The following is a 26478-nucleotide window of genomic DNA, read 5'->3' as shown; positions in this document are numbered from 1 at the left end:
TGGTATCCTGCAAGCAAACTTATGTTTGTCATTTACATCATGGCAAAAATTAAATGTATTTCTGAAAGATTAAACTTCAATTTAAATGTCAAGTTGTCCATAGTACTTTGAGAATTTCAGAGTTTTAAATTATGTTTTAATAGTCACAGTTAGGGGGAAAGCTTGAAATGAAATGCTAATAAATTCTAAGAAAGAGGAAAGAAAAGTAAAAGTTAAATCTTATATGTACACAGTCTTACGGTTTTTTTAAATACCTTTTTTTGTTTAAAACTTGCATTGCAAATGCTGATTATGACTTTAAAATGTGGTGGTTTAGAAGTTTTGGTGGGACATTCTTTCATTTGTATTTTAAATTCAATGTAATAGAGCCACTGCTTGAATTTAAGTGCTTGTTTTGCTCTGTTTGCAAATGAAGTGTTGCAAGATAGTGGTTTATTTGGTGGTGCACAGTTTTGCCTTGTTTTTGTTACTGTTTTTCGGTACTCATCTCTTCTCAATAAATAATGAAATATTATTCTAGCAAAATGTGTGTCTTGGTCACTTTTCAGTGATATAGCTTCTGCATAGACTCCCATGGGATAAAGAGACCTTAATCAAACCTGTCTTTTCATTGAGAGAGAAAGGGACTGTTTAAGAGTACATCAACTTGGCATGCTTAAAAGACTTTCAGATTGTTCTAGAGAAAGAAAAAAAAAAAAACCAAAAAAAAAACCCACCAGATTTTAAACCTCTTGGGTATTACAAACCAGAACTGAAATTTTCCCTGCAGTTTTATCATTTCTCCTGTTCAAGGGCCCTGAGTTCTGCACTGTATTAAAAAGCTACAGTGACTTAGAGTGCTGCCACTCCCTAGAGAATTACCCATCTTTTTACTGTAGTTGCTCCCAGAACACAGTTGGTCAAAGTAAGAAAGTCTGTGCCTCAGTTGCTCTATTTTGCAGTCCAGGATACATTAAAGGGTTTATGTTTGCATGCAGACATTGTTCTAGATGGCAGAGGAGTGCATAACCTGTAGCAGGATTTGACTGGATGCTTAATATCTCAAATTTTCACTTTTGCTGTATAAGCAGCTCCTTGCCATTGCTTGCTTTAAGGCAGTGCAAGCTTTTTTGTGGACATACAGTGAAGGAAAAAAGACACCTGAGTTTACTTGAAATAACAGCACCTTTTCTGGGTAATTTTCTCTACCAGGTCAAGTCTCTCTTTTTGTGATCTTTTTTTCGTGATTTTCTTGTGTATTTTCTACATGTAATAACAGGGTTTATCAGAGGTATTACTTTGATCATTTTATTTCTTTGCTTCATTTTGTCACCCCATCGTCACTGTAAGAACGTGAGCCTTTTTTCACATTGTGTTCTTATGCTTTCTTTTTCCCTCTTCACCCTTGATGCCCTGTGGACAAGGATTCTACATAGTTCACATTCCCATCTATGAAACTTTCTTACTTAGGTAGTTCTTCCCTTGTAAGATGTCTTTTCATACAAGTCTGGAGTTGGAATCTGATTGTACTAATTATTACACAATGAGGAGTTGTCTCCTATTATTGCTTTTCATGCAGAGTTAACCAAAACATCAAGGTTTTGCATATGGTTCCTATCTGAAAAAAAAAGAATATAGATCACTTACGTGTGATGTTATCCAGTTTATGTGCAATGTACTAAGCTCTGTTCCTGTGAACAGAGAGCTTACAACTCCTTTTAGCCACAGTCTTTGACCCAATAAATGCTTTCTCTGGAACTGACCAGTGCACAGCACCAGTATTTGTTTGATTGGTGTCTGACACTTTGATTCTGCTGGTGGATTGCTTTTCAGGTATTTCTGCTGCTTTTGTCTCTTGCCCCATCTTGCAGGTACCCTTTCCTTTTTGTTAGCAGAAAAGATGGACATGGCTTTATAACAGACTTTAGTAAATGCATTACAAGCTCATAGCTTTATTAGGTTAGGAGAACTTTGTTCAATTCTTAACTGCAAAATTTATTTATGTCAGTAGGCTAGAACAAGTGTCATGGAAATTATGGCAAATTACCATTACTGTAGAAACAAATCTCAGAGAAGAAGATTACTTTTCTCACTAAAATTTTAAGACTTCTGTGGAGATGAAGCAAGCTTTGAGGTCATTGACTGAATACCTTCTGGCTTTCCCACTCTGCCTTTAGTGTTCCTTTTACAAAACAGTTGTCTTTTGATAAATATATTGAATTGCAAATCTTTGTATTTTTGAAAATTAATTCTATGACTTACAACATGTCTTGCACTTGGCAAATTGTTTAAAGAAGAGAGAGGAGAAATAGAATTATGACCTGGTCTGCAAAAGTAGAGGTAATTTTTTTGTATTATGGTGGTAGGATCACTGAGATGTGACATCACAAGCTTCATGACCACTTCTAATTTTTAAAATTTTTTTAACTTTTTCATTCTACAGCATTCAGAAACTAGCACACAAATGACAGAAATTTCCTGCCACTTGAGCATGTATTACAATACAACATTCCTGAATTAATTGCTTAGTTAAGCAAAAATAGTTGTGATCAGCAAAGGGGACAGACCTTTGGTCAGTGTTATTACTCAGTGCCACAACACAGGAACTGAGGTGTGCATGATGTTGGATGGAAAGGTCAGATTTATTGAGGCTGTAAGTTAGAGAGTTTGTTGATTTCATAATGACGGGAAAAGATAAAGCACATCTGAAGTGGAAGTACATCAGAATCTATCTGGAAACAAAACTGATGGGCCTTTCATTCAAGTTAGGAAAGCATGACAAGTTCAAGTGATTAAAAAACTTAAGTAAACTTACTTGGGCAAGTGTCCAATAAATCAATTTATACTAATAAATTATTTTATCACAGCAGGAGGCTAGTTTTAATTTGGAAGTACAATCCAAGTCAATTTTGCTGAAACAGAAAAGGCACAATAAGGGAAATTACTTTCCAGATGAGATGAAATTGCTGGCTCTGCTGACTCACATGAGTAATTATGCTGGGGACAGGATTATACCATGATATGTGGCTTGATCCTTGTCATATTACTGCCTGAATCCCAAAGGGACACTGAAAAAGGAGCATGAATTACTGTGCATGGAATAGTTACTATAATCACACTGTGATTTGGAGTTACTCAATCGTGGTACTTTTGTCATACACACCTTTTAAAAATTAATGACGCTAATTTGACAAAACTATAGCTGAATTCCGAACCTGATATTTCATATTGCTTAGCTTGTGTTTGCAGTGTAACAAGGCAATGTCAGCAGCAGCATCTTTTAATGGTTCTGGGGAAACTGTGATAGAGGAAAGAACCAATGACTTATCAGTCCAGTAACGCATTGTAGTGTGAACCACTGGATTTAAAAGCTACTTATGAAGCTCCTTTCTCTGTGCATTTGCATCATGTGTGCCCCAATATGCATGACTGCAACTGTGAGACAGAATGCAGGAAAGCACTCTGAAAGCAAAAATTCAGCTCAGTAGATCAGAAAGCTCTGCTAGGAATCTCCCATTATTGCTCATTTCATAACTTTTTAGCAGTACTTCATAAAAACCTCTGAACAGGTGATGTTCAGAAATAGAAAGATACAAACCTAGGTGGGATTTAAATTGTTTCATTTTATGTGAAAACCCCTGAAATTACATAAATTATGTGGATAGTTCTTCAAGACTGTCCATGTAAGGAGTCCAGAATAAATTCACTCTTGAGCTTGTTAAGTAATAAGAGAAGTCTAACTGAATAAATAGAAGCAAGTCATCTAGCCTTAGTGGTTCTATCCTAAAAATCTGGTGACCTGACTAAATCTATGATGATCTCTTTTTACAGGTCCTTAGATGTACAGGAACAGACAGGTTTTAGCATAGATAAATAGAACAGAGATCTTGTATTTCTCTGCAATACATGCTGTCGTTTTAATTTTTCTTCCCTTCCTGTCACTGGAAAGGAAAGATATTAATTTCTTAGTAGGGAAAAAATATGTGCCCAAAATCTGCCACACACTTTGCCAGTGTGTTCATAATCATATTTTACATCTTAAAAAATGTTGACATTGCCTGCCTTGAGGAAAAGTTAATCCTGTTTTCAGAGATAAAAATAAATAGTGTAAAAGTAGAATAATAGAAAACTCCCTCTGCCTACAACCACATCTCATAATGATATATTTAGTGGATTTTACAATTTGTTTTGCAATTCCATTTTACTCTTATCCTTGATAAGGCTGTGAATATCTCTAGAGTCCTGACCACTAGGCTGTACCCTACATCCAATGAACAGTGTAACATGGGTTAAATAAAAGTTATTTGAAGTTTATTCACCAAAACTACCATTAGCAGAAAGACCAGAAATGCAATTGGTTGCCTTGTGAGAGAAAGGGAATGTTTTTCTCCTTCGGTTGTAGGAAAAGTTTTTCATTAAAACAAAAAGGATAAGTCTACTAAGGTGTTAGCAAAGACTTAATAGCATGTAAAAGTGTGCCGTAAATAATCCCATTCAGAGGTTTAATTGCAGTATATTTTAAAGCAATGCATCTTGTATTTCTTAGTATCTTATCATACAAGGGTTTAAATTTTGTTTTGTATGAGGGTTTGGACAACAGGGATATTAGTGTTTTGGTTTGCATTTGTTGTTGGTTTGGGGTTTTTTTGGTATAAATTAATAACAGCAAATGCAGTGGGCCAAGTAAGATTAGATAGCCACTGTTTATCACTGTATTGTTAAAGAGAATGCTGCTCTGTGGAAATTCTGGGATTCCTTTCATGCTTAGTGCAAAATTTTTCTTTGTTCTGGGATGAGAAGTGTGATGACTTCTAGCAATTACTGTAGATTTTTTTAGTTGTCATGTACTAATATGGAATCCTAAGTATTCACAATTAAATATAAAATTTGTAGCCTTAAAAATATATATTCTTACTGAAGTTGTTAAACAAGCTCCTTTACGACAACAAATTTGAAGTCTCTTATTTTAAAATGGATGAACCAGAAAAGAGGTATTTGTCCATGGTTTTATTTATGTTTTAGCCAACTAACTGTGGTTTTCCTTTTATCTCTCTGAGAATCATATGCCCTTCATGCTGACCATCTTGCAGTCTGAAAGTACCTGTTTAAAGCAAGCCATAAATGAAAGATGTCAGTGGCTGAGCTTGTCCTCGCCTCACATAAGAATGTTCTCTGTGGCTTTCACATTCCTCAAGGAAATTCTTTTGTGGTGTGTCAATTAAATGTGTAGATTATCTGGTCAATGTTACTCCACAAGATACTCTTTAGTTACTGGAATGTCACAGTTCTTTAGGTGTATACTATTTACCCATAGCCTGAAATATTTTCACAATAATGAAAAATCTGCAATAAAGCATATAATATAACACAGCAAATAATATTCCAGTGGATAGTAGAGGGATTTCACAATGTGATTTGCAAATTAGCAGGTTTGTTCTTTAACAGACTATGACGTGATAAATTCCAGAATTACAACTTCCATGGTATAAGTGTATATGTGTCTCCGAAGTGCAACCATTTTGACTTTTTTCTAAGGTTGAGTACTGAGGCAAAACTCACAGAGACTTCCAAAACATCTTGGATATTACTGACAGTTGCTGTTCTAACTGAAATGCTTTTAAAAAATTTGTAGGAATGTATTGTCCACTGACACAAATAATACTGCTACTGTGACCTTTCTGCAGAACAGTATTTTTTGGTTTGCAATTTTTATTAAAAAAAAATCAAAGCTAAATGGCCTTCCCCATCTCACAGAAAGCAACACTGACTCTTTGCTGACCATAACATGTCAGCCTTTGGGGCAGCTTCTTGTGTGTTCAGAGTAGGCAGATGTATTAGAAAAGGTGGTTTGTAGATGAAAAGTCATAATTACAGTTGGTTTATCCAGAGCTAATAAGCAACTACTTCTTCTCAAGTATAGATAAGAGAAAGATCTTCAACTGAAAATAAAATAACAAAAATATACAATTAAATACACTAGGTGTCTAAACATGAGCATTTCCTGCCTCTGGTATCAGTGTTTGGACAAAAAATGTTCAGACCACAAGGTACAGATTTAGAATTGGGCATCCTTGAATTGCTTTGGGCTATGCTCAAACTTGCACATAGACATGTCTTCAGAAATGCAGCAATTCTTGGAAGCTTAAGTATTTGTCTGTGCAGATCTTGCATAACTGATTACATGGAGCAGTGATAGTGGGAGAGTATTTTATGGTTTTTATCTTTATGTCTTTTATCTTCTGATATATATTATTTTATGTCTTTTATCTTTATCATCATATGTCCATCTTAATGTCTATCTTTTATTTCATCTTAGCAACTGGGGAAAAAGTAATGAAAAATATTTAAATTTACAGGTAACTCAAATTCAAATGACATAATGAGAACAAACTGTAAAAGTCTGTCAGTTGCTTTTTTTCCTTAGAAATATTCTTTAACAGGTTGACTTTAGCTATGTTCCCACCTTGGACAAACACCCACCACAGAATCTTAGTAATTTTGACTGTCTTACAGAGAATGCAGTTTCACTGGCACCCTTCATATTGGTACAGAGCACACTGCTCTGTTTGCTATTCTCTTCATTTAATGCCCTTCTTCATGTGTCACACGTGTAAGAAGAATGGCATTATCACTGAATAAGGTATTGAGAAACATTCTTTGAATACAAAGGCTGAGTATATTTTGATTGATACTGCAGATCAAGTGACTCTGATTCATCTTCTAAAAGATTAATTCAGCTGCAAGAGCTAAACAAAGTATAGTCTTCAACATTTCCTGCTTGTATGAGGATTGTAATGAAACAGTGAATTAAAGATAAAAGTCTTAATGTACAGATAACTACCTCTTGCCACGCAACCAAAAAAGTGTTAATCTCTTTGGCCATAATAGTGGAACTTGCATTTAGAAGTGCTTTCTGAGTTCAGTTTAACATTCCTAAGCAATGTTATTTGAAATTTGGTTTTGTTTTTCAGAGTCATAGGCATTGCAAAGGAATAGATAATGAAGTATCTACCTATTTCTAACTGGCTGACTCAGCTTGGTCTTGCAGAATATTGCACACTCTTTGAACAATATGATGGTATAGAGGTGAGAATTGTCCTTTCTCAATAAAATTCTTGAGAAAATGTTAAGTAATATCTTTAAAGCTACTAAAAAAAGCCCAACCAAGATGTGTCTATAAAAGCTTCTATGGTGTTACCCTAAGCATCTGCTGTTCAGTACTGGAGTTATCAACAATCTTAGCTGTCTTCCTTCTTACGAATTTTTTGCTGGAGTTTGAAGAGCACGCATATTGCATTTGCAGTCCTTTGTTGTTTTGCTTGGAGGATGATTTTGGGATTTGTGAGAAGTATGTTGGATTTTTGAGACAAGCAGTGGGACCATCTATCTGTTGCCAAAGCTGAAAAATCATTTCTACTGACATGTGAATTCAACATTAGTACCAACTTTTTTTTCTTTTAAAACAGTATTAGTGACCTAAGAAATTGAGGCTTTCAGTAATTTGAGTACTATTCAGTCTAAAGCAAATAATGTCAGGATTTTGAAGTGGTTTTAGTTTGAAAGAAAGATTTTTAAATTACAATAAAGTTTCAGAAATAGCAGTTCACACTAGAATTTTTTTGTCAATTGTCTTCTTATTTACACAATGAATCAATCTCATTTTTTGTTTTGACGTCTGAATTGCAAATCCCCATTAGAAAAAGCCACTTTCAGTAACGACTTGCTAGTAACAAAATACTGTACATTCTATATACCTCTCTTTATCTTATTTACAGTGAAAATACAGAACAGTAAAAATATAAAGAAATGCATTTTATTATATCCTCTATTTGCTCTGAAAGTTTTCATCATCAAATTAAGTTTTGTGCCCACTTACAAACGAACATCAAATTGAAATTCTGTACTGCCTTATAAATAATGTCTGGAGCTACTCAGCAGTTTATTTTGAAAGTAAAATAGTAATGAGTTCTCAGAGAGAAAGTGGACTAAAGAGAACAGTTCAGGTTTGATTACTCAAGTGCATTATATGGAAATTCTTGTTCTTCAAAACAGTATCACAGCTTATGTTATCTATTATTAAAGTGAATATCCTCTCCATTGTACAAAATCTTCCTTTCTAAAATCATTATTCCTATCAATTCATGCTGAGATTTATCTTCCTTTTTTTTTTTTACTAAAATGGGTCATATTTTTTAAGAACTCTCCAGCTAAGCTGACCAGAGTTGTTTTGAGAAAAAACTGAGAGACAAGGAATTAATGTTTTAAAAGAAAAATATCTCATTCCTACAATGACATACCTTATCATGACAAGGAACCTCCATATAAAATATAAATATACTTACATTTGCTGTTAGGTAACATATGGAACCAGAAACAGCTAACATATCTGAAAGATATTTGAATTCTCCTGTATTAATAGTATAATATTGTCCTTACTCTGGCATTTGCTACAGGACTTATTCCATCTTACGGAAGTTGATCTTAGAAAACTGGGAATTGAGAATCAAGGCCACCGAACATACCTCATTTCCAATATCCTGCTGCTTCAGGAGGTAAAACAAAAGAGAGGTAAGAGTTCTGTGTTGTCTCCTAAAGACACAGGAATGTGCAAAGGCAACCTGAGCTTCTCTGTCACAAAGGATGATAAACACAAACCTTGATTCAGCCTGGGATACTGCTCTGAATGCAGATCACTGGGGGACTCAGACAATAAGAGGCTTTGTTAAACATTAGTTTAACAAAAATCAAGCATTCATATTTTGGCATGGATTTACAAAATAGTATATCCTGTATTTTTTATAAAATTGTCATTTAGAAAAGGCTTCACTTTTATTTTGGTTTCTATTGCTCTCACAGTCTTCATCTTAATAAAACACATTCATGTTAACGCGCCATAATTGATGGAAGTCTATGTCACAAATATCTTCCTTATTTGGATAGATCATATCAGAAGATCTGAACCAAGCTAATTTGTGTACATCCCACCTCATCCCTACCAAGGAAAGGATGAGTGCTTGTACAGTTCTGACTCTTCTTTTCCATTAGGGACTTTGCCATGAATTAAGACTTGATCACTGCATCATTTGCTGTTTTTATCAACTCAGTATCAAAATTAAACTCAAATTCATGAGAGTTGGAACAAGTCCTGTAAGACATTCTAGTCTGAGTGGAAGGATATAGTTATTCAACTACGACTTGTACTGGGTATTTGAGAATTGTTCACAAGATGATGAGATACAAGTATTATGCATTCTGTCCAATAATTCTTCAGATCACTGACCAATGCTTTTATAAATTTAATGTGAAACAGTTACTTCACTAACAGTCCTGTTGCTACATTCTCTTGGTCAAGATAAGACTTTTGGACCAGGTGTAGAAATTGATTATTCATAAAAATGTGTTCAGCTACTGAAGTTCTCAGAAGGAACTAGAACTGATTGTGTACAAGTAGGTCACTGTATTTCCTCGATGTTTTCTGACAAGTTCAATATTGATTTAATAATTTCACAGCTTCTACAGCTCATAGGTTTGACTGTCTTAAAATATAGATGTAAATATGATGTTTTTGTAACTGCTACTGTGAACAGATTAGGAAATTATTTCAGTTGATGATTGCAGTGAAACTGGATGTGTTTCAATTGGTATCTGGTTTTGTGTGCATTGGGACTGTGTTTCGTAATCTTTTCAGGTACTGAAGTGTGGAATGTATTACAGTTGTCAATGTAGCAGTGTTTTTCAGGGGGAAACTACACTTTTCAAACTGTCATTGACATGGTAAATTGATTTGTAGATAGTTATGCAACATTTAATTCAGCTCACCAGAATGTTCCAACTCATGATTTTTCATCTTCAGGTATGTTGAGTCTACATCAAATCTTGATGTATTGCTGATGACTTCAGTGAATATGAATTTGAGTCAAACATTTTCTTTTTAAAATGGTGTGTGAATACTTTCGTTTTTCCTCCAGACACAGATTTTGCAAAGTGACAGCAGGATGCCTTTTTATGTTTTTTTTCTTTTGGCTAGAACTCTTTAAGCTAAATTCTAGTAAAATTAGTGCTGGTTCATATTTTTATGGCATTTATCTTGATCAATTCACTGGTGTCTTTTGGCTAATGATAATTAAATGTATAATTGAATTACACGCTTGAAAAAAATACTGACACATTACTCTGCATGTTCTGTTTACACTACGATATTTACATCCTCAATAGCTTTGCCTATTGTATTAAGGATTTCTGGAAAGGTTGAAAACAGATCAGTTCAGTCAGTCATACATGAGTGCAGACTGGTTTGTTTTCACAGGAGGGACTAGTGGTTGTTATCTGGTCTCCAGCCTATTATGACACGGTTTTGTTTTGTGTCTGTCTTTGACAAAATGCTGTGTCTAGGAATGAAGTGCCTAATCAGTTACACTAAAATGCTTGTTTTCCAGCACTGAACTTTACTGTAGTCTGATATTACAGAAAACTTCTTAAATTTCCTATCCTTGTAAATAAATGCTAATGTCCTACTAATGTGCTTACTGGATCAGAGCAAAGGCTATCTTCTCTGTTTGCTGTTACTTTGAGCTCTAAACAACAGCATTGTGTTTGGTGCTGGTTCAACAGTTTCCAGAGAGTGCTTCAAGTGATAAGTCACTTTAATAAGTAAGCATTTGCACAGGGTTGAAAGTGACATTAAGTTTTGGGAGTATTTGTGAAAACATTTTCTGTTTTCTAAAATATCTTGATTCTGAAACTAGTTTGAACAGGACATGTCTCCGTACATTTGGATTAGATTTGGATTCATTCTGTCTGACTCTAGCTACCTGGGCTGTGTTTCCACAGTAATTAATACCAAGATCTGTCCATTGACATAATGCCCAGCAACACATTAGAGCTGGATGAAACATGTGCACATGATCACATATCTATTGAATTAGGCAGAGTACACAATACGAAGTTCACTGGCTTGATGCTTTTATGCCATCTTTATGGCAGTCAGTGATAGGGAAGTGAGTAAGACAATTGATTTTTTGAGTGGCATTAGCTAATCAGTAGGAAAATAAATATTCAAAATTGTTACACCACTTCAGCCTAGCAGAATAAATTTAATAGTGGATCAGTGATTTCAATAATGGGGCTCTGATATTTTGGATCTGTATCAGAAAACTTAAATGCTGCTGTACTGTTGACTCTTGAGTGTAATTGAAACTGAGTTTCCAAAATGCCACCCTAAGCAGTCTGTGTCCTTTTCATCTTTCCTTAGCTGCTTTTCCCCATCTCTCTATCATTCCTTTCGTTGTCTGTAAAACTATTCTGCAGCTTCATGTTGAACCCATTAGGAAATATGTCCAGCTGAAAACAACCTTTTTTCCTCCCCTCTCCATCCACATCAAGTCCCCAAGCCCCAGTTGTTCAGCTGCACAAACACTCCCAAGAGTCTGAATGGCCGTGGAAGACGCAGCACAGCTGAGCCCTAATGGCTGAAAGAGCCCTGCAGCCCAAACTGAAACCACAGCTGAAGGTGTTAAGTGGGAGGCAAGTAAATCTGCTCCCTCTACTATTGAAGAGACAGATTAATTCAGCAGATAATTCAGTTCACTGCCTTTTGTATGTATCTATATTTTTTGTTGATTGTAGAGATATACCAGGATGGCTGACTTCCTGACAGATCTCTTAGCAAACACTGTCAGCTGGTGGAATTAATTTAGGCCTAAAAGCTAAAGCTGTGATTGTTCTGGAATATTTAATCTCTTCTTTTGTATGCAGCATTACAAATTTCAAGAAAGCATTTGTTTTTTTCTCTAAATCTTGATGATCTGTAATATTTGCTTAGGATTTACCACTACATTTCATTTCCTTGCAAATCAAAGTATACAAGTTGAAAAGTGTTTCCAGTTTCTGAAGATTTTCTAAGTGCAAAATCATTACCAGTTCTAAACATACTTCCTACCCCTGTTCCATTTTAAACATATTTCCTCCCCCTGTTCCCAACAGAAGAACATGTGGCTGTGTAGAGTCTAGCCCATAGTTTCTCCAGGATCAGCTACTGACAAAAGTAGATGACAAGTGAAAACACAAAGGAACACAGCAATCCATAGTGATGGTTTCTTAGAATACTTTCTCAGTCTCTAAGCATTTACTCTAACAAAACATTTCAAAAAGGTATGAATAAGAAACAACATAAATATTCATTCCACAATATTTTTTCCTGTATCTTGACTTTACCTTTTGACGTGCACTGTAGCACATTGCGGATCTTGATGTCCTGCCGTCTGCACCAGTATCCATTTGTGTACTCATCATGTGCTGTGACTCCTTTGGGATGTACTTTTTGTTTTCTGTTCCAGGGAAATTGTAGGGGTGAGGCCTGCTACATGCCTGGGCTTGTTACAGTGTGGAATCAAGATGCATCCAAAAATTGGGTACTAGCACTTCTAAGAAAAGCAAAAAATATGGGGCTATGCTTACAGGAATGTTCTCAGTTGCTATCTAGTACCTTTTTGAAACACTTGTGTGGCATCTTAGAAAAGCCAGGAAATTACATATCCTCTTCTAGAAGAAGTTTCTTGTGGTATGACAAAAAATGGTGACAAATCAGGTGCAATCTGACTCCTGTATTAGTTAAAAGGTCTTCCTTCCCTGAGTATGAGGCATTGAAGACAGGCATTTCAGGACACATCCTGAAAGCCACCACCCAGTACTTGTATGCTAGTGATTCTGGAAGAACCAGGGTTTTCTCAGTATCCTCTAATACAACTAAAGCAGAAGTTATGCTATGTGGGGATTGGGCCAGATTGTTATTTAACTATATTGTTTTATGTTTGTTGTATTTCATCTTATTTACCATAGCGTGCCACAGTCTGTAAGAGTGGGATTCTATTCTAATTTCTTATGACCCATAGTAAATGAATAATCATGCTTCAAATGTGTTGGAGGAAACGCACCATTATGTGACCAGCTCCTTCAGTTCAGCAGAAATGGTACCTGTAGAGAGGGAAATGTAAAGATATAAATTAAAATGTCTATTTTGATACAATGAAAAAAAGGCCTTGCATATTGCCAGACATGAAAGATATTTCTTTTTTTTTTCCCTTTAGAGATATGAATTTAAGTACAGCATTATATTTGAAAATTTAGTATAATTTCACCACTAAAATATTTGTATACATTTGCGTGTATTTGTGATGTATGTTTCTGTGTATCACTGGTTGGGTTATGAGTGGAAAGAAATAGAGAAAGCTAAGTGCAAAATATTTTTAAGGAGGTGCTCTAAGAGCTAGACCTTTGTTTTTCCAATAACTTCTTTTACTGAGATGAATTCCAAATAATAGCATTTTATGGCCTCATGTGATTTCATTAACATCTTGGAGTGTTTTTCTCTGAGAGGCAAAATGTATAAAGAATATTTCCTTTTTGTTTTGTAGAGGTTTTCTTATGCAGGGAGTTTCAATAGGATATAGGTTTAGATCTATGATGACTCTTTATCATACAAATAACTCCAGTCTTACTGCATTTAAATAAAATATATGCATTGACATAATTTATTGTTGGTACATATAAAACAATATGCAAAACCTGAATTAGATTGAATGCAATTAATATTCCATAACATTCTGCTTTTAGATTTTGCATTTAAATTCTTATATAACTGTTTCTGCCTATGTTGTATTTCTTGCCATGTTGCAATAGTATGAAGTTAAAAATGAAGTGCTTTCTTGTCATTACATGGAAGGCCTAAGTTCTGTGGTATTAAGAAGAAACCTGAGCAAGCACTACAGGGCCTGAATTGTGCTTGGGATAATATAAATAGAGAAGTCTATCTTCAAAAAAGGTGTAAAATAACTGAGGCACTCTTTCCTGTGTTTTTATTAGATGACCATTACAGTTAGCACAAAGCCATGACTGGTTTGGCATTGTCAACTGCAAATATCTTGCCTTCGTCACTCTCAGATAAAGTCCTTCTATACATTCTTGAGCTTTTGCTCTTTGAAACATTACAAATGCAGCCAGAGTGCTTTGGGGCACTGGTATGTAGTGTCAACCTGTCAGATTCCAACCTCGTGCTAAAGCAGGCTGGTAACTTTGCCAACAGAGGGAGAGGAAGCTGCTTTGAATGCTTTGATCTGAATGATAGAGGTGGCATTGCTACCTGTGTGGTCTGTTTTGCTCTCACTGAGAGGCACAAGGATTTGGAGTTTCTCTGAGAAAGTCAGCAATGTAAATGCTGTTACAGAGTTGTTAACAAACACCTCTGGCAGTATCATTTCATCTACTGAAAGTTCCAATTTTGCTTACTGGTGCTTTCTCATACTCTGTTTATCCCTGCCTCTACATCAGTTATGTTCAACATGAAAACCATCTGTCATACGCAAAGAGAGGCTGGTAATTCCCCTGTATTTGAGACTTTTTTACAGAAACATGGAGAAACATAAACTTTCAAGAAGTCTTAGATCCCCAGAAACAGTTCTACCGCTGCTAAAAGCAAAGAGAGGAAAATAGACCCTCTGGTAAAAAGGGACCCACAAGACCTTGTCCAGCTTCTTTCCAGTTTAAGGTATCATTTACCAAAACTAGTCAATAAAAGAAAATGGGATTTAGTGCCATTTTACCAGTGTATTTTGAACTTTTGAAACAAGTCTGTCTAATCAATACCAGCACAAGTTGCTTCACATGATTTTCAATACCAAATTGAACGAGGGGGAAAGGGACACAACATATTATTGCCACAGAATCTGTGTGATTTATTTTTAATAACTTTTTAAATACTAATTATTTTTTGTTCAAGATTATATATTTCTTGTATTATATCCGACAATGGCTGAGTTTATATAACCCTTCAAACCCTCTTGCTGTACTACATTTTTTGTAGAATGATCAGCTATGGGACATGTGTGCTTACAAGATTTTCTGAGGGTGGGGATTGCAAGGTTTCTGAACACCAGCTCTTAACAGGTAACGTCTTGGGAAGTTCTGAAGGACCTTATTTCTCCAGACCTAAGACAGATCAAATAGCAAGGGATCATATTGGTAATTTTATTATGGACATCAGGATAGGTGCTGACTAAACTTGCCTCAGTTTCAGTTGGCAGCCAGGGAGGATATTAGAAAGCATAGTTGCCGTAGCTCATAGTTTTCAAAATTAATATTGTTAGATTCCAAGTGCTGGAGCATTTTTCAGTTCATATTGTCATTTTTATTCGCCCTGATGTTTTTGACTAACTTGAAAATTATCAGCAAATAATTTCCTAGCCAAATAGGAAATTATTTAGCTAGCTATGATCATGACTTTTTTATGTGGCATCTGTGGGGAGTTGAGGCTTGAGTGAAGTATTTTGTTTATTTGGGTTCTTTTTATTCTAAGATAAGTCTATAGTAGCAACTTGTTTTGACTTTTGTTTATCAGGGAATCTACATGAACTGCTGTGTGAGCAATCCACACATGTCGTGTCCTCATCATGTGTAGTTACTTCTGCATTTTATCACTGCAGCTGCAGAACAGTACTTTTAAAGTAAATGCATTTTCTCCTGGCTATTTGAGGAAGACTGGAATTCTGACATTTAAGGACAATTTGAAATTTTCCAATGAATTCACTTCTTGTGTCCCATTGTTTCCTCTGTTTCTGTAAGCCAAGCACATTTGAAAATGGTCTCAAGAACTGGCAAGTACTGTTATACTAACTCTTGTCATAATTAAAGTATGCAAGCTATAGCAGCACAGGTCTTGGCACCTGTGTCCCAGTTGTGTTCCTCCTCACTAATCTGTTCAGTTAGATGCTTTTCTGGGTGTCTTTGCAGGTGAAAAGATTCACCTGTACATACTCCCCTCCTTCAGAAAGCAGAAGTCAAGGGTGGCCATGGAAGGCCCCAGCAATGGCCAGCACACTGCTGCTTTCTCAGCCTCCCTCAGGTTGGTGTCGCAAAGCACAATGCTCCAGTTCTACTGTCTGTGGCAAGGTGATGCACAGGCAGCATGATCCCATATAGATAAACAGACGGCTCGGGGGTATGGCAGGTTAAAATGGAATGCTGATGGGGAGGGCTTGACAGAGGTGCTGTGCTCCTTTCAGGACATTGATGCTTCCAGACTTCATCCCACAGCTCAGTGAACTCATTTCCAAAGTAGATAGGAATTATCAAAACAACAAAAGCTTTGCAATGGTGAATCTAATCTAGTTTACACTGAAGGAACTTGCAACCAGTGGAGCTATTGCAGGCAGTCCTCTGAATTTTTCCTTCTTGCATCCTGTAGGCAAATTCTCTTTAACAGCTTTGCATCAAGTATGTGCAAGGATGGGTTGTGTAAATTGTTAAACATGAAGACAAAGACCAATTTTCAATTTCACCTGAAGACAAAATAAAACTTTAGGAAAAGAATGTAATGACTCATGCAAGTAAGAGTAATCACAGTTTAGGAAGGCCTGCCCAGGTACAGTCCATTACTTAGTACATAGTCATGCTCCTAAGGAAGTTACTGCCCCTTTTCTGGTTCTTAGTCATTAAAAAAATGACAAGCATGACACTACTTCCTCTGTAACTACAGTGCCTAAAAATTTCCTGACTGATTAGAATCAGCCAGTAGAGACCATGTTATGTGCTAACGGATCAGAGTTTTTGGCATGGTTTGAAATGTCTTTTACCTGAACTGTGGAACATGTGGTCTAGATACAGAAACAAGAAATTTTCCTTTATACAATGAGGAAAATAATAGTTTGCACTTCTGTAGCATCTTCCACTTGATAACCTGATAGTCTTCCTTCTGAAAAAATATATATGTTATATATACAGTCTTCCCTGTAAAAAATAACTACCATTGTGATGTATGTTACAAAAATGTTAGTATATGTCATACAGGAAATAGGTGGGTCAGAATATTAGAACTGAATGTGGAATCCACGTATCACAACTCCTCTTTCTGTATTCTCACACTAATGCCATTTTTCTTGCACTGGACATATTGGTGAGGCATTTTGGTGTCCAACATGAGATCACAGTCTGGTGTTCTTTGGTTCCTTTCCCCTCCCTCTCTCAAGTATATTTTGAAGAAAGATTATAAATGGAATATTCTATGGGAAATCTCCACAGATTGTTACTCTCACCAGTGAAGTTCTAGAAACTGCTACTGTGCCTGAAATGTTTCTGGTACCTCTCTATCCTCAATACTTTTCACAACCAGCAAGACAAATGCAGAGTGCCATCAGCCCGGCAAGATTTGGTAGTTTTCCTAGTTTATCAGTAGCTCAAATGACAAAGCATTTGGGGAAAAACAATTGACAAAAGAACAGAGTGAGGTTTTGGTGTGCAGTTAAGCCTTGTTTTATGTGAAATTAGTTGAATTTATATCTTAACTTCAAGGCTCTGTTCAGTGTCCATAGGGTGCTATAATTTTTTGTAATTTGTGGAGAGAAAAATATAGAAGTCTGTCTGTCAGCATGCCACAAGTAGTGACTTATGTTCCAGCACCAGTGAATGGATCTTTTTGAAAGCTGTTGTGTTTCATATTTACCGCAACTTTTCTGTTTTGGAAGTTGTTGTAAAAGGTGTATGGCAACACCAACACTGATAATGCTTCCCTATTGCTCGTGCCTGCCTTAAGAAACTGGTGTTGCTATGGGAAGGGGAACACCAGTCAGAAATGCTACTGAGCTTCCTTTACCTTACTTGATAAATTTAATGTTCTAATCTTCTGTCTCTGTCCCTTAGTGAATATTGGAGCACTACTGTCTGCCTTTATTTTCCTTACTCTTATTTTACACTAAACTTCATTTTATTTGAGCTTTCTTATGCAACGATTCTACTAATATATATGAAAATTCCTAGACTTTCCCAAGAATTTTCATCTCCCAATGAACTTCAGCAGCTTTCAAATGAAGGTTCAGTGTTTTTTCTGGTTTGAATTGCTTCATTAAAAATAAAAAATCAGTTGCTGTGAGATATTTCAGTTAGCTGAGATTGCAAAATTTAGTTTTATGGACAATGTGTAAAATGCCAAATTATGGAGAGGTAGATGTCCTAATTCTACCCAGTACCCAGAGATGTCAGTGTGGTTAGACATCATGTGGAATTTTAATCCTGCTGCTGTCACTATCAGATGTTTAACTTGTTTAGTGTGAGAACAGCAGAATTTAATTTATTTTTTATTATTGGCTTGGTAATATGTAGAGGTCCTGGAACATAAATAATCTGATCCTTAATTGCATTTATCATTTAGATATCTTAGGACCACAACTTCAGCAACATTATGTAATCTGGCTCTGAAGTAGATACATCAGAAACAATTTATTAAAGCTAGTACTGGTAAACATGGAGAAAGAGAATGAAAGGATTGAACATTAGAGGGAAATAAAAATAGTGCATGAAGAGGAACTCCCAAAACAGAACCACCATACAACCAATAGGGATCAAATTCTTAATGTCAAAATCAATTAAATATCTGGTTAGGCAGAAAAGCATGTTCCTCTGGAAAGCTAATGAAAATAGGATAATTGAAAAATGAAATCTTATTAATTCTGATACAATGGAAATTGAAATTGAAAGAGCTGGAATAACTGTGGTAAAACCAGAGATATGTTGGCCAGGCAGCCTGAAGGACTGAGCCAATGGGAAAGAGACATAGAGACAGTGCTTTAAAAGTCAACTGAGTGTGTCTTGATTTGTGCTAAAGCAAAAGCCCTGTGGCTGAATCAATGGTACAGCTGAAGGTGCTCGAGATAATTAGTTGAAAATGAAGGTTGTGTTATCTCATTGTTTTGAAAGTATACTTTACAAAAGGAGGGTAGGTGACCATCAGTTCTGTCAGTAGCTCCCGATTCTGTACACCTATTTTGACCCTTTGTTGTAGAAGATGCGTTTTATCCCACCAACCTGTTGCACAAATAACTTCACCCGACTTGGTAGGATGAGGGGGGTGCCTACCAGCGCAAGTAAATTGTGTGTGTAAAGTACGTAATAGGCTCGGAATCGTCCGTGAACAGGGTGGGTTTAGCGACCTGTTGATTTTTGCTGTAGTGCTAATTTGAGAGACGAAATTATGGAGGCCAGGTTGTTAAATCTACGGGAAAAGGGCATCGGGAGGTCACGGCCTGCGGGGGGCTGCTGCGCTGGGGGCTCGGCAGGACTCAGCCTGGGCGGCCCGGAGGGTGTGGCCGGAGCCCAAACGCAGCGCCCGGGGCTGCGCAGCGCCCGGAGCCGCCTCCGGCCCAGGTGAGGGGCGCCCGCCAGGGGCTCCTGCGGGAGGCGGGAGAGGCACGGACCGGGGCCGGGCTGTCGCCGACCGGGCAGCGAGCGATAAAGGCGCTCGTGGAAGGCTCAGGTTGAGTCACCCTTAAGTAATCGCGAACTGCGCTTCTTTGGGGCGGGCTGGTGCTGGCTACGCGCCGCTCCTGCCGCGGCACGGCCAGACCTTGGGCTCTGCCCAGAACGTCCCGGCTCGTTTTCTGGAGCGCTCCGCACCGCTGTGCTTGGGGTCCGGTCTCCGCCACCCCTCCCGGCTGCCGGGCTGCCCGCTCCGCTTCCGCGGCCCCGAGGGAGGGGCCCGGGCGGCACTCGCTGCCGGGAGGTCGCTTGGCCGGGACAGACGCTCCAGCCGATCCGCAGAAAGCCTGGAGAGAAGCAGCAGTGATCAGAGCCGGTAACTGCGGGGACAGCGTTCACCCCTCGGGCAGAGGATGCGGAGTTGGCTTTGTGTGTGAGTGTGTGCGGGTGTCCCCGTGTCCCCGCACCGCTCTGGGGCAGCGGCAGCAGGGCAGGGCTGCCCGGGCTGGCCTGCGGGCTGCTGGAAATGCCATAGCTGTGACAGGGACTACCGAGACGTTGGATACAAGTGCTTAGGTTTTGTGGGAATTGAATTGATCCCATGGAAAGCTGTTAAATAAGTGTAAAACGCTAGTGTGTGCTCAAGATACTTCTCTGAGTCTCTGAGTAGAGAGAAAAGAAACCCTTTTTTTTTTTTTTCTGTCTTCTGAAGAGGAGAGGGCACAAAAGCACTTCTTTCCGTCCGAATTTGTGATTTCTGAAAGGCAATGTTAGTTTGAAATAGTAATGCTGAAAAGGTCTTTCAGTTAAGTGGGCTGGGTTTTTTTTGTTTTTTTGGGGTTTTTTTGTGGGAACAGAGGAGTAGTCAAAATAAATTGCTTCCTTTACCAGAGAAGGAACAAAAGGTGGTATTTTTGAAGCATTGACTAAAAAAAAAAACCTTAGATTGTCTGTAACCTTGGTAAAGTTCTCTGTTTCTGCCAGCAAAATGGGGAGAGAAGGTTTATTTCAAGTCAAGGTTTCATATTGTTCAGGATTACTGAGCTAACTGACTGAGCACTTGCGTTTCAAAGATAATTTCATGGCCAAATGAAGAAGGCTGTACTTATTATTGAATCATCTTCAGTGATCACTTTTTCATGGCATTTTTTTTATAGATATGAAGGCATTCTACATGTGAAAATTCACAAAGAGAAGTATGGGATTTCTCTATTTCTCTTATCTTGAAAAAAAAGAAAAAAGATATTTCAAAAATAATTTATTCTGGGCTATGTGTTTGCTGTTGCATCAGAATAATAGTTAAAAATAGCATTTTAAATATACAGTTCAAGGATGTATGGGGGGAGGGTGGAAATTGTGTGGCATATATATAAAGAGAGAGAAGGAGAGCATGAACATTGTGATAGCACTTCAAGACCCTTTGGAAGCAGTGACCTGACTAATCTTGTGGGGATGTTTGATGTTTGACAGACTCATGTTTTTTTCTGATAGTAGCTTAAAGCCTTTGAACTACTGCATGTACTTTCTCAGTCTATGTCTCTGTATCATAACAGGCTGTAGGTTCTTGAACCTTAATATTTTTCTCAAAGTCTTATGACATGTGTGCTAGACAAGCTACTGCATCAGTTTCTTTTTTTCATCACAAAAGCAGAAAGTACAGGTTGCAGAAAGCTGCTTCCAAGCTATTTTGGAGAGCAGAAAACCTTTTTTGTTACAATAATGAAGAATGCTACACTGCTTCTTGGGAGACAACGTGAAATCCACTTGGAATTTGTAATGGCTACAGTTTTGATTGTATTTATTCCTATGGTATGTTAACTTTAGAGGCTTTTTTGTCATGCTTTTTCTTTTTCCCATACTCTCTTATTACATACACAAAATAGAAATCTGGGGAAACTCATCTGCCTTTTTGTCCTGACCTTGACTTTCTTCACCCTTAAGGATGTTCACTTCCTTTTTTTTTTCCTGTGCACATCTGCATAATGCATGCAGATATGCCAAGTAACTTAACCAGGAAATAAAGGGTAATGGATCTTCCACTTGTTGAAATTTATTGTTGCTGATTCCAAGGAAGCGATGGGAGATGGGTGGGATGAATTTGTGGGCAGGTTTGATGTGGCAAAAGTAAGTAGAGTTTTTACAGAAGTTGGCTCTATCTTTTAAATACCCAAGAACATTCAGCTAAATATCATAAACCATGTTCAAGCCCTCTTAGCTTCATAGCCTGTATAATGGTAAAGATTGGTGATACAATAGCACCAGGTATAAACTCCAGTGATTTTGATCTTGAAAAGAATCACCCAAATGCCAGGTCAGTAAGGCTGTGAGAAAAATGTGGGTATTTTAATGTCCAAAACTGATTTAAATATAGCTCTGAGTTTTGAAATAGCTTGAGAGTTTAATTTGGGATTCTGAATTTTTTTTTCTGTTTCTTTTTATGAGGTTTCCCCTAGCATGAGTATATACAGCCTTGGACTGTTTGCTATGCCATTCATGTATATCTGAGACTGAACTCAAGATTTCCCTTGCCTTCACTTCTCTTCTTCCAATATATTGAAACAAAAATGTAGAAGCCACTGCCATTGGTTGTATTACATTGTTGTATGGAAGGGGCACTTGATCCTATACATGAGTCATTCTGAATGAACCATCAGAACCCTTCCTCAGATTGTCTGAACATCAGAAAGATTTCATGAGTACAAGCTGAGCCAGAAAAATTTGATTTGTAATCCAAAGATGGAAGAAGCAGAAGGATATTTAGTGTGTTGTTTTAGGGAACTGAAAGTTATTTGTTTCATTGTTCATGGTTATTTTTGTCTTGAGCAATCATGTGAAGAAACTAAATCCCAGCTGTTTGGACTTGTCCACCAGATACATATTTTATTGTATGTCCAATCTCCTACTGTTAATCGTAAATGAGATGCTGAGATGCCGCTTCAGTTGTATTTGCTCACCCTCATTCATAACAAAAAGCTAGAACCATTCAGAAGTTACCTTACAGAAAACATGTCATGCTTGCAACTTCTCTGTATTCACAATGTGACTTCTAACAATTCTGTTCCCATACATTCTTCCAAATTACAAACTGAAGAAAGAGAAGTACCGTTCTACGTATAAATACAAATTCATTTGCCATTTTTAACATTATATTGGCACGAGTCCATCTTGTTTGCACCTAGCTAAATTTGCATGATTTCCAAAATGTTCTGTTAGTTGCTGCATTTTGACAAATAGGAATGCATACAATTAAATTTCAGTTCCTTTTGAGCCATTGTTCTGTTACAATTTCTATAATTTCTATTGTTAACTGCATAATGGCCAATGTTCAAGGCAGACTGTCTCTTAGGGAGTAAAAATTTCAGGGCTTCTATATCTGGTAAAGTCAAACATTCTTTGAATCATATACTAAAGTATTTGAGACATTCCAGAGTCTTCAGCTGAAGAGGCTTCCAGTTTCCAGTGTTTATATTCAATACAAGAAAACTGGATTGATGGTTTGGTGGGACTTTTGTTGCCAAAATGATTGTTGTAGTTCTCTGTTAATATTTATGAAAAATATATAGTACAGCAGCACATGAGCAAGCAGATAAATGTGTGGTGGAAGCTAGCAGACCTGCTGTTCTCAGTTTTGTTTGGGTTCTTTTGTTTGGGTTGGGTTTTTTATTTGTTTGGGGTTTGTTTTATGAGGGTTTCTGTTTGTTTGGGATTTTTTGAGAGTTTTTTGAAGAGGTTTTGTAGGGAGGACTGTTAGAAATATTATCAAAGCTGCACACATACTTGTGGCGACGTGTATTGCAAGTTCTTGAATGTAGGTACTTCTGTACTAACTGTGAAACCCTACCTTGAATCCTCAAAACAGTACTCAGGTATGAATTTGAGGATTAAGTATTGAATTTGTAAGTCACATGAGTAAGTCACATTGAAATGTAAAGTCACATTGAAAATGTAAGTCACATTGAAAAAAAGCAGTGATTAGGTCAACTCTGGAAGTTTGGTTTTGATTCTTAAGGACTTCTTAGGAGTAGGGGTGAGATGGAAAATGCTGTACATCAGGGGGTCATTTGTTGAAAACTCCGTTGGATTGAAAACCTACTGGGTTGCTGTAAGAATTACCTTGTGATTGGGTTGGGAGAGTGAATTGAAAATTTCATGTCATAGTAAGCCTACTGTGGACTCATCAGCTATTAAACCAAAGCTTTCTCTGTTTACATTAATAACAGCTTGGGTTTCACACCTGCTTGCAGATAATGTGTTCTATTTCAGCATAGCCATGGAAACCTTGCAGGAAAGGCAAAGGAAAACTCTTTCACTGGATAATCTGAACGAATCCAGTTGGAATTCAGAGGTTTGGGGGTGTTTTTTATATAAACCAATAAGAAACTATAACAATTAAATACAGACTCTTAGCAGGCCCTGAAAGGAGAACAAGATTTGTACAATATGAGCCAGCTAGTTTCCAGTTTTTCAGACTCCATAAACAGTGTTTCTTGCTTTTCTACAGTGAGTACACAAAGTTGAGTTTCAAATGATTGTGTGAATTATAAGAAGACTTTTTTTCCCCCAGTTGCTGGAGGTAATTTATATCATTCTGTTTTAATAATGAAGCTGAATTTACAAGAAACAAGGTCAGTCAGTTTGCTTCAGCTAGAGGAGATTGCAGGTTTGTAGTAAGCATTTGCATTTTAGATCTTTGTATCTTTGGACCAGTAATTTTGCTTAGAACAGCTGTAATGCAAAATTAACTTTACAGGAATTATTGTGAAAATAACTGTGTGATATTTTCAGTACTTGCCAATTAGTAGAAACTGTGTTCTTCAACCACATCCTAAATGGAGAGATGATATAGTATTTCACATCAGTGTAATAATTTATGGCTGAATTTTTGTGAGACTGTATTTTGGTTTCATTAGGATTTTGTATTTTATTTGGATCTGCATGACAAAAAATGTCAGTTGTTTGCTAACACCTCAGATCTTTTCTACTGTTTTCATCAAGAGATGTGACCAGAGTCAAACAGATTCTCCCTAGGCAGAAGTGGTATTTCCAAAAACTTTTTTACTATAGTGCATAGTACCTGTGCTCTGACAGAGGCTTGGCAATTGAAGAGTAAAAAAAAAAAAAATATTTACTAAGTATTTATTGTAGGACTTTCAATACAGGAGAATTGGGAAGGGATTTGTTGTTGAAGTCTGAAAACCTTATCCAGCTGGTAAATCTCTGCAGTGCAGCTGACAGGAAAAAGCAGAATTTTTACATTTTTTGATATCAGCTTTAGCATTACTGTAAAAGTAAGCCTCAATATACAATGTATAATAACCTCTGACTAGAAGTAACAGTAGCTTCAGTGCAGAAACATTTTGATAGTAGCTGTGATGCTAAGGCTGGAGAATGGAGTGGGAGGACTGTAGAGGCACCTCTGTTTTCCTTGCAACACCTGTGCATTCCCCTAAACAGGAGGAATTCTTGTGCAGCTGTGAGCAGCTGATTTCCAGGGTGCTCATCTTATTTTTCAGTATGGAACTTGACTGAGGTCAGAACAGATTCCCCCTGTCCATAACTGTTATTTCCAGAAGCACTTCTGCTTTCTGAGTTCATATCAATCTCTGCAGCATCTGTGGCTGTTCCAGTTTCTATGGGAAGCACCTGGCTCACAGCTAGGTTAAATAATACAGGGCTGGTTGCCCTTTAGGTCTCGTGGTATGTTCCATAGAGTGGCTTTTGCAGGCTGATACAACCGCATAGGATAAGGCAGCAGTCTGTCTTCTGCAATACAACACTGAGCACAGGGCAGCATTTTTTGATGAAGAGAACTGTAATTCGTTAATGAGCCTGAAGGGTTTGTCTCACTAAGCTTTTTGCTCACGCGAACAGAAAAACCTGTACTGTATGGCAAACTGCAATTGATTGTACCAGAGACTGACAGCTATGCAAATCTCTGTGTCAACAGCAATTTGAGCCAGCAGGCTGGGCATACTGAAGAAGAGAATTCCAGTAATCTGCTCCTGCCCTTATCTCTTGGGTAGAGCCGTTTAGTTTACAGCCTGTTAGAAATATGTGACCAGTTATCTGCTAGATTTATTACTTGAGCAAGACTCCTTAGCAACAGGTTTTTCCTCACAGTGTGCCAACTACTGGGTTTAAAAACATATTCTTCCAAACCAAGCTGTAGTGCCCTTTATTTTTTGACAAATATTCTGAAAACCTTGCTTGTTGTCAGTGATTCAGATTGATGTCTGAGTCTACAAAGGATGTGAAAAACCAAAAAATAGGAACTTAGTGGATTAAAATGGGGAATTGTTCACAGCCTGGTTTTGCATATTTGTCCAGACTGGTTGTTTTTGGTTGTGACTTTTAACATGTATAAAGTTACATACATGTGTGCTTGATGTGCATTGGCAGCAGCATGACTGGGTCTTGAGGTATCTGACTGCCTCAATGCAAAGCAAAAGTTCAGTTTCAGAGACCTTTGTTATTCATGCTACTTAACTTCCTTTAAGTAAGGACTTTGATGATTGATATACAGTAAGAAATCTTGGTTTTGTTTTTCCAGAACCAAAAATGATAGCTGCAGGAAAATTTTCAAGTCTTCCCAGAAACAGCCCAGTGAACCACCAGTTCTCATTAGCTTCTTCCATGGACCTTTTGACCACAAAACCTTCACCAATTGAGCATCATTCAAACTCCTTCCAAGGCATCTCTATCCATGGCACTCTGCCCAGGAAGAAGAAGGGAACAATTCCCTCTAGGTCTTGTGATATGTTTAGCCACGTGGGAGCATTGCCTTACACCAGAGCATGGCAGCAGCCACCTTTTGTACAGGACGTTATAGAAGAGTACCCTCCAGACAATGGGAAGAGCAGCGAACTCCATGCCAGGTATGTTGTAAAACCCTAACTTACACATGTTAGTCACATAGGGATTATTACATATTCTTCTAGGCCTCTAAAGGCCCAGTCATAGGTACAGATAACTTAGTTTACTATAAATAATTAGGTTTTCTCCTAGTATTCAATTTCTGTCTCAATGGAAGACCTACATAATTTTTAATGACTGTCTTGCCTTTGCATGTTTAAAAGGTATAATATTGTGTGTACTATTCCTATGAATTAATTTGTTTCATTTACTGAATTGCTTTGATATGATCCTTTGCATTGCTGTAACAGAGCAATTTTAAACAAGAAGTCATAACTGTTCAAACTTGGTTTTGATTTGTATTCAATGCAATATGGAAGGAGGGCTGAGGAAAAGGAGAGTGGTGTA

The 26478-nt window shown here is 37.3% G+C and overlaps 1 protein-coding gene across 3 annotated transcripts in view; it reads left to right on the top strand.

Moving 5' to 3' along the window:
• BCAR3 (BCAR3 adaptor protein, NSP family member) overlaps positions 1-26478 on the top strand; it is a 95225-nt gene that overhangs the window by 21382 nt on the left and 47365 nt on the right. For 2 of the 3 annotated variants that reach the window (XM_030279179.4, XM_072932509.1), the window contains exons 5-7: positions 6951-7065; positions 8433-8547; positions 25769-26093. In XM_030279179.4, the coding sequence (XP_030135039.4) occupies positions 6979-7065; positions 8433-8547; positions 25769-26093 (527 nt within the window). In that variant the 5' untranslated portion in view covers positions 6951-6978. Of the gene's footprint in view, positions 1-6950; positions 7066-8432; positions 8548-19196; positions 19595-25768; positions 26094-26478 lie in introns of those variants that run through there. The other variant, XM_012575185.5, reaches the window with a different exon arrangement.

Source organism: Taeniopygia guttata, chromosome 8, assembly GCF_048771995.1.
Source record: "Taeniopygia guttata chromosome 8, bTaeGut7.mat, whole genome shotgun sequence".
Lineage (NCBI taxonomy): Eukaryota > Metazoa > Chordata > Aves > Passeriformes > Estrildidae > Taeniopygia > Taeniopygia guttata.
This window is presented reverse-complemented; position numbering and strand designations above follow the sequence as displayed.